Genomic DNA, 13,096 nt, shown 5'->3' with positions numbered 1-13,096 from the left:
CGTCCGTTGTCTCTCGTCTCAATCTCGCCCAATCTTTATAATCGCAAGCCATCCAGATACAACAGGAAGTGCTGTCGCCAAGGGACCGCTGCTTTGCAACTTGGTCAGTGACGAAGATGCGATGGCCTCAAGTTTGGCCACTCGCAGCCATGCCTACGAGCTGCCGTTGGCGTTTCCCTCATGCCCAGTGGAGCAGGGTGGTCGACATTGTCGGGCTCTGTTGCAGAAGCGTCGATGGTAGTAACACCGGCCGTCGTCGCCAAGCTGCTGCGACGAGGCGGTGTTACGGTCACGGCTTTGCGAATGGTAGCATTGGCACATCGGAAGTTGTTCATCCAGGCGTCTTTGAAAAGAGCTGAGCTGTCGATCGATATTGTCGATATGGCGCGCAAGCCCTGTGGTGTTCAGTGGTGCGGCAACAGCCTAGGCAGTTGGTGACAACTGCGGCAAAGAGACCTCGATGACGCGATCAGCGATCTCGGCAAGTTGGTCCAGAGGTAGCATAAGCTGAGCTTGTAGAATTGCCTGGACGTGCGGTGAAAGTTTTTGGAGCCAAAGTGCTCGCAGAAAAGAATCCTGGACTTCCATGTTGCCCGCGAGAGCACGCATGTGGCGCAGGAGCTGCGAAGATTTGCGCTCGGCAAGTTCTGCGGACTGAAGTTGTCACACCTTCTGGTTTTCCGAGTGACAGGCGGCGGATGGATTCAGTCTTGGGGTTTTTGTAAAGGTTGGCCGTTGGTGGGTTGGCAAGGATATCCCGGACCTCATTTGCGTTGCGGGCGTCCATATGGGCGATGGCGTAATCGTAGCGGGTCCGGTCTTGTGGGATGTGCGCCAGGGAGAACTGGGCCTTCACTTGGTCGAACCATACCTCGGGTGAATCCGCCCAAAACGGCGGAAGCTTGAATGCCACATGTCAGACGTCGTGTGGAGCCGCGTGCGGGATGCCGTGCTCAGGGGCTCTGTCGTCCTCAGCGGAGTCGGCAGGCTCGGCCAGGGTTGCGGAGGCCTCGCCAAAATGCTGCTATTGCTGGGCCTGCAGTTCCTGTTTAAGTTGTACTTGTTCGCGAAGAGCGGCAAGGGCTTCCAGGTTGACCATGGAGGTGCGGTATATGTTTGTTGTCCGGGTCGCCAAATGTGGGATGTCGAGTCTACCGAAGGACGAATCCCAACATGAAAACGTAACAATTGTTGATTCGATTAGCAGCAACAGCGGGCGAGCATACCGACGCTACGCTCGTCCGGGTAACAAAAAAATAATCCTTTTCCAAGTGGCGCAGCCTGTTTTTTCTAGCCACCGCCGCTGACGTATACCTCGGGTGACGCTGCGGTGGCACTGTGGTTTATCGGAAAGCAGTGCAGGGTGTGTAGCCGTGTTACACCGAGCTGAATGATAGCGAGGCAGAGGCTGCGCAGGAATATGCCCAGTGTGTCGCCACAGATTCATTGTTAGTAGCGCGATTCGACGAGCAGCTAGAAGAGGCCACACCCCATTATCCCCCCCGGCCTCGAAAGATTTCTGCGCCTAGCGTGGTTTTGCACTGCCTCGGGGATAGGAGGTATGGCAAGCTTTGTGCGCCTCACGTGCCTCCGGGGTCTGTCCACCTATGACCAAGCGACGATGCCATAGGATGATGTCATCGTTGGACGTCACATTGTGATGCCACAGTGACTTCACTATGACTTCATGACGTCACAAATCCTGTCTATCTGTGACTTCACGACGTCGTTATATCATGATTTTTCTACTCGCGTTTACGCCGATGGTCACTTTTCGTGTTTGATGAGGCATCTAAGGCTTTCGCCTTAACTGCAACTGACCGCCGTCGCAAAATTTAAAAGCCCCTCCACACAACGAACGAATGGGTGACGACGAAAAGGGAAAATACTATCCACAAACCAACAACAACAACAACAACGCTAGCACAGGGATGTGTAACGTAATATCTCGTCTCTGCCCTATGCTGGTAACATGTGAAATGGGACAGTTCCCATTTAATTCAAAGGAATATTTAGCTTTCGGTTCTCTTTAGGAATGTAAGCCTCGGATATGTCATGCGGATCGTCTACATTTTTCGCTGATCGATGACGAGCAAAATGTGGAAATTACCCTATGTCTTATAAGAAAACCAGGGTTGCCAATGGTGGCTACTTTTCGCCAAATTGGCGAATTTGAGAGGCCCGTGGCGACCTAAAATTACGAATGGCGACATGGCGAATTTTTGGCGATTTTTGGCTTATGTCTCCACTGAGTTATGCAACCTGAGCTCAGTGTCTTCCCAACGATTGAGCGGCAACATTCTCTGTATTTTTCTTGGGTTTAGACCCACGAGTAGTATGTGCATATTACGCGTCATTCGGTATGTCCGTCCTGTAACTCGTGTGTATCTCCTCAATTCATCTAGATGCAGGAGGTACTGGAATGTCCCTCAGCGACATTCTAGCAAAATGTAAGTCAGCGGACCGCCTTGCAAACCGCGAGGGGGCAGTGTTTGACTATAAGTTTATGGCTTTAGGTGCTTTAAAGGGACACTAAAGGCAAATAACAATTTATGTCAGAGTGAAAGCTCAATGTATGACAACTTCTAAAACTGCAATATTATCAACAGCAGTGCCCTACTTACGGAGAAATTAAGCTAAATGTATCACATGATGAGCGCCACGAGTGGGACATTTTCGAAGTGATCCCGATGCCGTATGAGAGTCTGCCTACAATAAATCACTAGTAATCAAACTAGCAGCAATAAAAAAAGAGCCTTCCGTGCATCAAAAGACGTAATAAAATGCTCTTTGTTCGTTTCCGTTTGATTCATGGAAAAAAGAACCTCTGTGGCGTTGCCATGGGGAACGCCGCGCGTGGTTCAAAGGTTCCGTTTTCGCCGAACTGCGCTTCGCCCGGCGCCCTGCTTCGCTCACGCGGTCGCGTCTCAGTGGTAGTTTCGGTATCGCTTACTGCCGCGTGTGTTTTGCGCGCTCGTGAAAGTCGCTCTGACAGGAAGTTCGACAAAATGCCGCATGCAACGACGCCGGTACTACGAGCCCTCAGCAGCATACCGCGTTCACCGGGGCTCAAGTCGCTGAATTGGAGCCCAGCGTCGCGAGCCAATGTGTCGTTGTATCCATTGCGGCGATTGCGCCAAGCTTCGATGGCTTCGATGGCCGTTGTTGCTGCTGTGGGTCCCGCTACTTTCTCTCTGCTGCTACTAGTGTCGGCGGCCGCGCAGTAAAGGCTGGCAACGTTGGGCACAGCAGCAGTGACGTATGAAAGTCGGATTTCAGGCGGGTGATTTGAAGTGCGCTAACGCGATGCGGACCACTAAAACGCGATTTTATTTCAAAATAAGCACTTCCTTGGCATAAAAGTAGCACTACGAGGTTTCCGGACCGCTTTTTCAACAATCAACGTCGACTTAATATTTGCCTTTAGGGTCCCTTCAAGCTTCTCTAAAGTTTCGCTTCTGAAGGGGCTAGACGACGGGTTGGCCGCCTGTTCCGGCCATGTCTTCCGCCAAAGCTCCAACTGTTCTGAATAGCTTGGCGACTTATTCACTGTTGCAGTACCCCCAATTCAGCTCGTAAAGACTGTTTTGGAATAGCGAAGAGAGGCGGATACGCGGCTATTCGTGCAATAAAAAATATTTATTGAGGCATTTTCTACTGTTCTCGGTGAGCGTGTGCAATGAAAACAATTGCTATGTAACGTTTTACACTGTCTACCTGATCATTAATATCGCATCAGATTGCCGCGTGTAGATATACGAGGGGCGTTCAATAAAGATTTCCCCTGACCCACTTCCTGTGGACGGAGAGCAACGAAACTTTGCAGATTTATTAGTCCTTCTCTACATAGGTCACACCCCGGGACACACACTTCTCCCATCTTTTTATGCAACTATAAACACCTCACTTGTAGAAGTCGACAGGTTGCTCCAAAAGCCATGTTGTAACTTCAGAAATCTGAGTCTCATCATCTGGAAAATGCTTGCCCTTCAAATATGACTTCAATGTTGGAACGAGGTGGAAGTCCGATGGTGTGAGGTCGGGTGAATAAGGGGAATGCGGTAGAATTTCAAAGCCGCAGGAGCGTGCTTCCGTCTGGTCAACATGTGAGTTGTGAACTGGGGTATGGTCTCGCAGAAGGCGGACGCCTTTGGTGAGCATGCCACGTCTCTTGTTTTTGATGGTCTCTCGCAAGTTCCGCAGCAGTGAAGCATAGTTTTCCCCAGTAATCGTGGCACCCTTTGCTAGGAAATCCATCAAGACTACTCCGTGCTGGTCCCAAAAGACTGTGAGCATGACCTTGCCCGTCGACGGCTGGGTGCGTGCTTTCTTTGGAGGCGGTGAGTCCAAGTGCTTCCATTGCATCGACTGGACTTTAGTCTCCGGATCATAGTGATGGACCCAGCATTCATCCTGTGTAATCAGTCTGTTGAAAAAGTCCTGCTGGTTTCCATGGCACATGGTCAAAAGAGCCTGGGAGCATTCGACTCGTACCTGCTTTTGGAAAGGTGTGAGCAGCCGGCGAACCCAGCGATCGGATACCTTACGCATGTGAAGATGGTCCTGAATGATTTTTTCCATGGAGCCCACGCTAATCTTGATATGTTGGGCTAGGTCTCGAACGCTAATGCGGCGATTTTCCAAAATCGCGGCCTTCACTTGCTGGATGGCGTGTTCATTGACAGCGTAGTGGGGTCGCCCTGCAATCGGAGCCGCTTCCACGGAAATCAGACCATATTTGAATTGGCGATGCCAGTTATTCACTACACCATATGATGGGGAATCCTCCCCATAAACCTCTTTTATCTCATCGAACGTCTCCCTTGGAGTGCGGCCTTTCAAGTACGGGAACTTGACTGCTGCTCTGTATTCCACTGCATCCATTATCACACCACACACCACTTCAGCACCTCTAAAAGAAAGACCGTTATTAGTTTAGAGTTGCAAATTGGCACGTGACCTACAGTGACTTATCTCATTACACATGCGCAGTTTCAGCATTCTGCAATAAATGGAAGTTAGTCAGGGGAAATCTTTATTGAACGCCCCTCGTAGGTGACTATAAGAAAGGGTCAGTGGCGTCTGATATCATATTAGTTCACACTGAAAAGGTGTAAGACTCACTAATGATCGGTTCCTGTAAGAATGCTGTCGTGTTACCTTTAATAAACCTTTTAATACTTTTAATTCATATAAGGGTACGTAAAGCTGTCTACAAACAACGCTTTCACGGTTTTCGCCCAAGGTTTACCACACCTTTACCTTTGAAACGAGCGGACAGGGATGGAACGATATCATGAGCGTTTCATTCATCCACCCTTGCGCCACCACGCACGTCTTGCGGCTAGTCGGCGAAGTAGCACTATGCACTCCCATGTTGAAGCGGGCGAAACGACTGGCATTGAGAAACGTCAACATAATTTCAGGGTCTTGGATGGTACTGTATTCTACGGCGCTATACTTGAGTGGAAACTTTTATTACTAGGTATGCCGCACATATCTAGAATGGCGACTTCTTTGGCGACATTTGTAAAAAAATGGCGACTTTTGGCGACTTTTTGCTCTTCGTTTGGCGACATTTACTCGAAAGTCAGTGGCAACCCTGAAGAAAACCGTATTACCGTCCTACTACCGTACGCTACTCGAAAAATTCTGAAAATGCCCTACAAGCAGGGTAATTACCCCACGGTTGGCAGCCCTGCTCCCAACGCACGAGGTGTATTGGACGCGTTCGACACGATTCGGACTTTCTTAGCGCCTCACGATGATGATGTTGCGATGGACCACTTTCTGTGCAGCGAAGAAAGATGTATGCGCTTGCTGCATGGCAAAGGCTGACAAGCCAAGCTAACAGGCTTTTGGCAATAAACTTTCGTTTTCTGGTCCTTGCTTGTATAATGTGTGATGATGTAGGTAGGTGGCAGGGTTGCCACTGACTTTCGAGTAAATGTCGCCAAACGAAGAGCAAAAAGTCGCCAAAAGTCGCCATTTTTTTTACAAATGTCGCCAAAGAAGTCGCCATTCTAGATATGTGCGGCATACCTAGTAATAAAAGTTTCCACTCACGTATAGCCCCGTAGAATACAGTACCATCCAAGACCCTGAAATTATGTTGACGTTTCTCAATGCCAGTCGTTTCGCCCGCTTCAACATGGGAGTGCATAGTGCTACTTCGCCGACTAGCCGCAAGACGTGCGTGGTGGCGCAAGGGTGGATGAATGAAACGCTCATGATATCGTTCCATCCCTGTCCGCTCGTTTCAAAGGTAAAGGTGTGGTAAACCTTGGGCGAAAACCGTGAAAGCGTTGTTTGTAGACAGCTTTACGTACCCTTATATGAATTAAAAGTATTAAAAGGTTTATTAAAGGTAACACGACAGCATTCTTACAGGAACCGATCATTAGTGAGTCTTACACCTTTTCAGTGTGAACTAATATGATATCAGACGCCACTGACCCTTTCTTATAGTCACCTATATCTACACGCGGCAATCTGGTGCGTTATTAATGATCAGGTAGACAGTGTAAAACGTTACATAGCAATTGTTTTCATTGCACACGCTCACCGAGAACAGTAGAAAATGCCTCAATAAATATTTTTTATTGCACGAATAGCCGCGTATCCGCCTCTCTTCGCTATTCCAAAACAGTCTTTACGAGCTGAATTGGGGGTACTGCAACAGTGAATAAGTCGCCAAGCTATTCAGAACAGTTGGAGCTTTGGCGGAAGACATGGTCGGAACAGGCGGCCAACCCGTCGTCTAGCCCCTTCAGAAGCGAAACTTTAGAGAAGCTTAAAGGGACACTAAAGGCAAATAGTAAGTCGACGTTGATTGTTGAAATAGCGGTCCGGAAACCTCGTAGTGCTACTTTTATGCCAAGGAAGTGCTTATTTTGAAATAAAATCGCGTTTTAGTGGTGCGCATCGCGTTAGCGCACTTCAAATCACCCGCCTGAAATCCGACTTTCATACGTCACTGCTGCCGTGCCCAACGTTGCCAGCCTTTACTGCGCGGCCGCCGACACTAGTAGCAGCAGAGAGAAAGTAGCGGGACCCACAGCAGCAACAACGGCCATCGAAGCCATCGAAGCTTGGCGCAATCGTCGCAATGGATACAACGACACATTGGCTCGCGACGCTGGGCTCCAATTCAGCGACTTGAGCCCCGGTGAACGCGGTATGCTGCTGAGGGCTCGTAGTACCGGCGTCGTTGCATGCGGCATTTTGTCGAACTTCCTGTCAGAGCGACTTTCACGAGCGCGCAAAACACACGCGGCAGTAAGCGATACCGAAACTACCACTGAGACGCGACCGCGTGAGCGAAGCAGGGCGCCGGGCGAAGCGCAGTTCGGCGAAAACGGAACCTTTGAACCACGCGCGCCGTTCCCCATGGCAACGCCACAGAGGTTCTTTTTTCCATGAATCAAACGGAAACGAACAAAGAGCATTTTATTACGTCTTTTGATGCACGGAAGGCTCTTTTTTTATTGCTGCTAGTTTGATTACTAGTGATTTATTGTAGGCAGACTCTCATACGGCATCGGGATCACTTCGAAAATGTCCCACTCGTGGCGCTCATCATGTGATACATTTAGCTTAATTTCTCCGTAAGTAGGGCACTGCTGTTGATAATATTGCGGTTTTAGAAGTTGTCATACATTGAGCTTTCACTCTGACATAAATTGTTATTTGCCTTTAGTGTCCCTTTAAAGCACCTAAAGCCATAAACTTATAGTCAAACACTGCCCCCTCGCGGTTTGCAAGGCGGTCCGCTGACTTACATTTTGCTAGAATGTCGCTGAGGGACATTCCAGTACCTCCTGCATCTAGATGAATTGAGGAGATACACACGAGTTACAGGACGGACATACCGAATGACGCGTAATATGCACATACTACTCGTGGGCCTAAACCCAAGAAAAATACAGAGAATGTTGCCGCCCAATCGTTGGGAAGACACTGAGCTTAGGTTGCATAACTCAGTGGAGACATAAGCCGAAAATCGCCAAAAATTCGCCATGTCGCCATTCGTAAGTTTAGGTCGCCACGGGCCTCTCAAATTCGCCAATTTGGCGAAAAGTAGCCACCATTGGCAACCCTGGTAGGTGGGTAAGTGAATAGGTGGGTGGGCGGGCGGGCGGGCAGGCAGGCATGCACGGTCAGTCGCAGAAGTTCGCTAAGAAATTCTTCGCATTTATTTCTTTTTGTGCAACCCTTTTATAACAATCACCGCTTATAACAATAACAGTGAAATTTCCATGGCACTTGAATATTGGTATAAGTGGGTTCGACTGTATTTAAACTAAGAAAAATGGCGTTTGCCTAACTTGTAATGGTCATTGAAAAAATAAAGTTCTGGTGTACTATGAACAATGCCTTTCAGGTTCATTCATATTCTTTGCATCAGCTTTCTTTAGCGTTCTTGGTACAACTGAACTGTACAAGATTATTGAAAAAAAAATAGTTTTAGAACTTGAACCATTTTGGCAAATTTCGCCTGACTGGTATTGCAAACCCTGAATTAAACTTTTTTTAGATGAAGGCTTGTTGCATAACACAATGTTTGCTATTTGTTATTGTGTACTGTGTGGCCTGTGTTTGTGAATGTTAAAGGGGCCCTGCAACACTTTTCCAAGTAGCCATGCAGTGGCTTCACTAAAGGAATTTATTGCCTCATGGATCGACCGCCACGAAAATTTTTAGAATCCGTTTTCTTTCTTCACATTTACATCACATTTACTACTAATTACATCCCCTATGCTTTCCTTGGCATTATTGTCTGTTAGTGCTCATTAATACTGTGTATAACAAAGAAAAAGGAGCCCTCAAAATTTCCACTTCTTTCCTTCATTCGTAGCGAGGGTCTCGTTCTGGCAGACTTGATGCTTCAGGTAGTATGCGAGGGATTATTGGTCAGCTGCCAGCTCGTAATAAGTTCACATGCTACGTGACGCCAACAGGCACAAGAAGAGTGTTCCACACTCGCCGTCATGGCTACTGGCGGCGCTGACTAACGCTCCCACGTTTAAATGCACATATATACCCCATAAAGTGGACGGGGGGATGGCCGCCGCGGTAGCTCAGTTGGTAGAGCATCGGACGCGTTATTCGAAGGTCGCAGGTTCGGTCCCTGCACGCGGCAAGTTACCTTTCCGTCCACTTTTCTTTCTTCACATTTACATTACGTTTACTACTAATTACACCCCCTATACTTTCCTTGGCATTATTGCCTGTTAGTGCTCATTAATAGAATCCGTCCAGTTACTCCAGTACGAGCGGAGTTACAAAGATTTGTCGCACACTGTAATTGCTTCCTCTCTTTCGTCCCGACGAACGCGCTGGAAGCTAAGCAGGGAGGGTTGGCACAGGGGGGGAGAATGTACGTCACGTGCGCCTCGTGACCTTGAGCACTTTTTTTTCTGCAAACGCGTGGCGTACTTTCAGTGCGATCGCGTGGGCAAGTGGCGGCCTCTTGCGGCGGCCGCAGTAACTACTGAGCGCGCCATGTTCAAATCAGCCAGTGGCGTGGAACTTGAGTCAGTGACGCATTGATGAACTGGACTCCACGATGGCGGCTTTGATGACAAACAAGTTGAGTCTATGTGAAAAAACGCGGCAGGAACGTCTCTGTGCGTGAATAATGAAAGAATCTGCATGTGATGTAACGTGAATGTGACATCGGAAACGTCGCGTACACACATGCTGGTGCTCCAACACGGCGCTTTCTGTGGCGTCAGTGCAAGCCATCTATTGTGGTATCTGTTGTCACATGCCTAATAGTCGCAGCTGTGGCCAGCCTGCGGAGAGAGATGAAAGCGTTGCGATAGGAAGGCTAGGCGGATGCAACACTTGAAAGGGATCATTGCGACATGTTGCATTAAGTGCAAAGTGCAACCTCTTCCGAGTACAGGTGAAAGCGAGTGGACACCTCGGGCCACTGGCCCCCAAGAATAGCTTCCTTTACCATAGTAATGGGACAAAGGTGGAAGCAGCACACCTTTCCTGCCAAAGAAAATAGTACAGATGGTGAACAAATTAAGGCCCGAACACACTAGCAGAAAAATGCGAGCCTCCAGAGCTGTCGCGCGGCAGCATTCTCATGTAGCGAGAGGGATGGGTCCATGCACGATTCCTTGCAGCGCGCCACAGGCCACTTTCAGAGGAGAGCAATTAGGGGGCCACCTCCCTCCAGGAAGACTGAACAGGAGGCGGGATTTGCACGCTGTCATGTGACTGCCGCAGCATTTCTCCGCCGGCGGCTCGCCCCGTGCATTTTTAGATGCGAAGCATCTCTTGCTCGGGGGTATGTCCCGCGGTGGGCTAGTCCGCACTCAGGCAAACCGGCCGAGCGGGTTTCCTCTGGGCTGCTGTTTGCAGGAGAGTCGGCGGGGGAGCAGGAGGGCGGCGCGGTGTGCTTCCAGCGAGGGGGGACGTCTGAGGCGGGGGAGACCCGCGGCTGCTTGTCTCACTCTCCTGCTGTGGGGGTGCGAACGGGTTTTAAAGACGATAGTCTTTCTTGGGGAGCTTAAAGGCAGAAATTTTGGTCTGTCTGTCACCCGATTCAGCCACCCGGCCAAAGTTGAACCACTTTCCAAACGCCCAGCCATCTTGAACTGGTGGCTAGGTTCATACTTGTGTACATTGTCGATCAAAAAGCAAACACTACGCATATCTGAGGCGCAACATCACTAGGTAAGTATTAGGTGGTGTGTTCCTTTAATAGAAAATACATATATACGTAATTCTAAAGACCCTAGTTTCTTAAGCTCGCTGAAAATGCCACGCTATGCACGCCGGCGAAAGCCCTCTGCCACGGAGAAAGGAAAGAACCTCCTCCGTGCCCTCTGCACAACATGGCCTCCGAGATGGCGGGCGCGAAACCCGCCGTGCGCCCGCCATCTCGGAGGCCATGTGCACAAACTCATGTTTCCTGACGTATTGCCAGCTGGCGCCCATATCTAATCTATCGTCTTTCGGCGACATTTGCAGCGAAGCACGCAGATACGTGGCCAATTTTCTGTCCTGCTGTGTACAGCATTCCTCCCGGTTGCTGCTGCTTGCAGGCTCCAGAAGCGGGTTTGGAGGAGAGAGTTTCTGGCTCTCTGGGTGCCTTTGCGACAAGGCTGGCGGCGAGATGGCCGCGTTTGTTTGCTGGGCCGACTTTCCTGACAGGGATTAAGGAGGGGTAGTGGGGAGTGCTGTCATGGCGCTCGCCTGACCCTTCCTGGCTTTGCCTGACTGTGGTGCGTTCATCGGGGCGGTCAGAGCCCTGGCGGCCTTTCGGGTGCGTGTGCGGTACGCATGCGCAACTATCCTCCTTCCCTCTCTCCAACAGCTGCGCGTTACTCTCTCCACTTCTCTACCAGCCCCTGCTTGCGCTTCCCCTACGTTCTCGCTTCTGCTATCGCGGCGCAAGCGCTACTCTCCTCCTCTAAGCGGGTGCAGCGCGAATTTCAAGATCCACCCACTGCACCGCTGAAGTGAACCTCACGGTTAACTTCAGCGACCAGGTAGCATGCCCGAGGTCGGTAGCATGCCCAACGAACGCCAACGGAACGCGACCGTGCAAGCGCTCCGGCTTTGCATCGCCTCATGGTCCCCTTTAGCGGGACATGGTGTAATTTTCTCTAGGGTGTTTGGGCCTTAAGGCGGTGTAAGACTGAGGCGAGAGGTGAATGGAACGAGCACCTGATTGGTGGGTTGTGTACATTTTGGTGACAGCAATTTTGTGAAGGTTCACAAGAGAGAGAGAGAAGGAATGTAGGAAAGGCAGGGAGGTTGACTAGACAATGCGTCCAGTTTGCTACCCTACACATTGGGAGGGGGGAAAAGAGGAGTAAAAGAGAGAGAGAGAGAGAGAATGATTGACACATGTCACATCACACACACAGTGCCGAGTTTCACATGCGGTCGAAAGCATGGCCTTAACTAGTACACCTTGATGCTAGTACCTTTATTACAACTGAGAATGTGTAATGCATCATCAATATTCCTAAGCTCTTGAATGTCGGTTAAATAATCTGTGAATATATTGCCTGCAGGCAGAAATGGTAGCCTGCACAGCCTGGTCAGTGGCTTTAGTTCCATTAACTGAGCAATGGCTTCCAGAGATATGTATCAGTGTTGACCACAGGTACCCGGTCACTTTTGATATTAACGAGTGATATAGTGTGTTTATGCATCAGTCATTCAAGATCATGGTACATGGTTATCAGCAGGTTAATGTAGCTTGTCATGTGTACCTCTTGCAGGGACCCATGTGGATAAAGAACATCACGGAGTTCAAAAGGAGCCTGGGTTTGTACCCATTACCGAAGGCATGTATCAATGTGCAACCACCTCAGACTGGAGCTAAATCAAAGTTATAGGCAGTGATAAAAGGAATTTGCAAAAATATGGGAAGATTTTTGCCAATAAAGAAAAAGGTTGTTGTGCTTTGATATTGTGTTTACATGCTTTTTATGTGTGTGTAGCACAGATACAGTTTGCCAATAAGAAATACCAGGAAAGGTTTGTTGGCACCATTCCAAATGTGCTGTTTGGTTTCAGTATCAACACTGAATAATAGTACCACATAGACATGCCCACATTAAAGGACCATTAAAGTACACAAACCAAATTGCCTCATTTCCATGACAATGCACAAAAGAGCCAATGGTGCTCATAGATTTCAATGTCTCAGTGGCCATTGAGGGCATGTGTGAATGGAATATGATAGGTACAGTACGGTCCACTGTTAAAGGGAACACTAAAATGAGCACCTTTCTTTTTGACGGCCCTCTAACAGCAAGTGGACAGGGAAACATTGTTCATGCATAACACGAATCTGTCAAAAAGAGGCAGAACTTTCGACCGCTAGTTGTTTTATGCAAATATAAGCCACTATGTTTTTGCAAGAGAGCGAAATTCAAACATGCCCTGCACGTAAGTGAACCCTTTAACAGTGAACCCGTCTGTACATGCCAGCATTCAGATCACAGGTTGGTGAGGGCGAGGATAGCCCTTAATCTGAGAACTAGGGTAAAATTAACCACTAAAAATACAAGGCAACCTAGATGTAGTAAGAATAAAATAAGCATTTAGGATTGCGTTTGAG

The 13,096-nt window shown here is 48.9% G+C and overlaps 1 protein-coding gene across 2 annotated transcripts in view; it reads left to right on the top strand.

Moving 5' to 3' along the window:
• The window catches only part of LOC119379410 (insulin-degrading enzyme), a 439,455-nt gene extending 427,035 nt beyond the window's left edge, over window positions 1-12,420 (top strand). For both annotated transcript variants that reach the window (XM_049411974.1, XM_037648727.2), the window contains exon 27: window positions 12,252-12,420. In XM_049411974.1, the coding sequence (XP_049267931.1) occupies window positions 12,252-12,368 (117 nt within the window). In that variant the 3' untranslated portion in view covers window positions 12,369-12,420. The remainder of the gene's footprint in view (window positions 1-12,251) is intronic.
• Window positions 12,421-13,096: the final 676 nt, after the last annotated feature.

This window comes from Rhipicephalus sanguineus, chromosome 1 (genome assembly GCF_013339695.2).
Source record: "Rhipicephalus sanguineus isolate Rsan-2018 chromosome 1, BIME_Rsan_1.4, whole genome shotgun sequence".
Classification (NCBI taxonomy): Eukaryota; Metazoa; Arthropoda; class Arachnida; order Ixodida; family Ixodidae; genus Rhipicephalus; species Rhipicephalus sanguineus.
The sequence above is the reverse complement of the archived record's forward strand: the minus strand, read 5'-3'. Positions and strand labels throughout refer to the sequence as shown.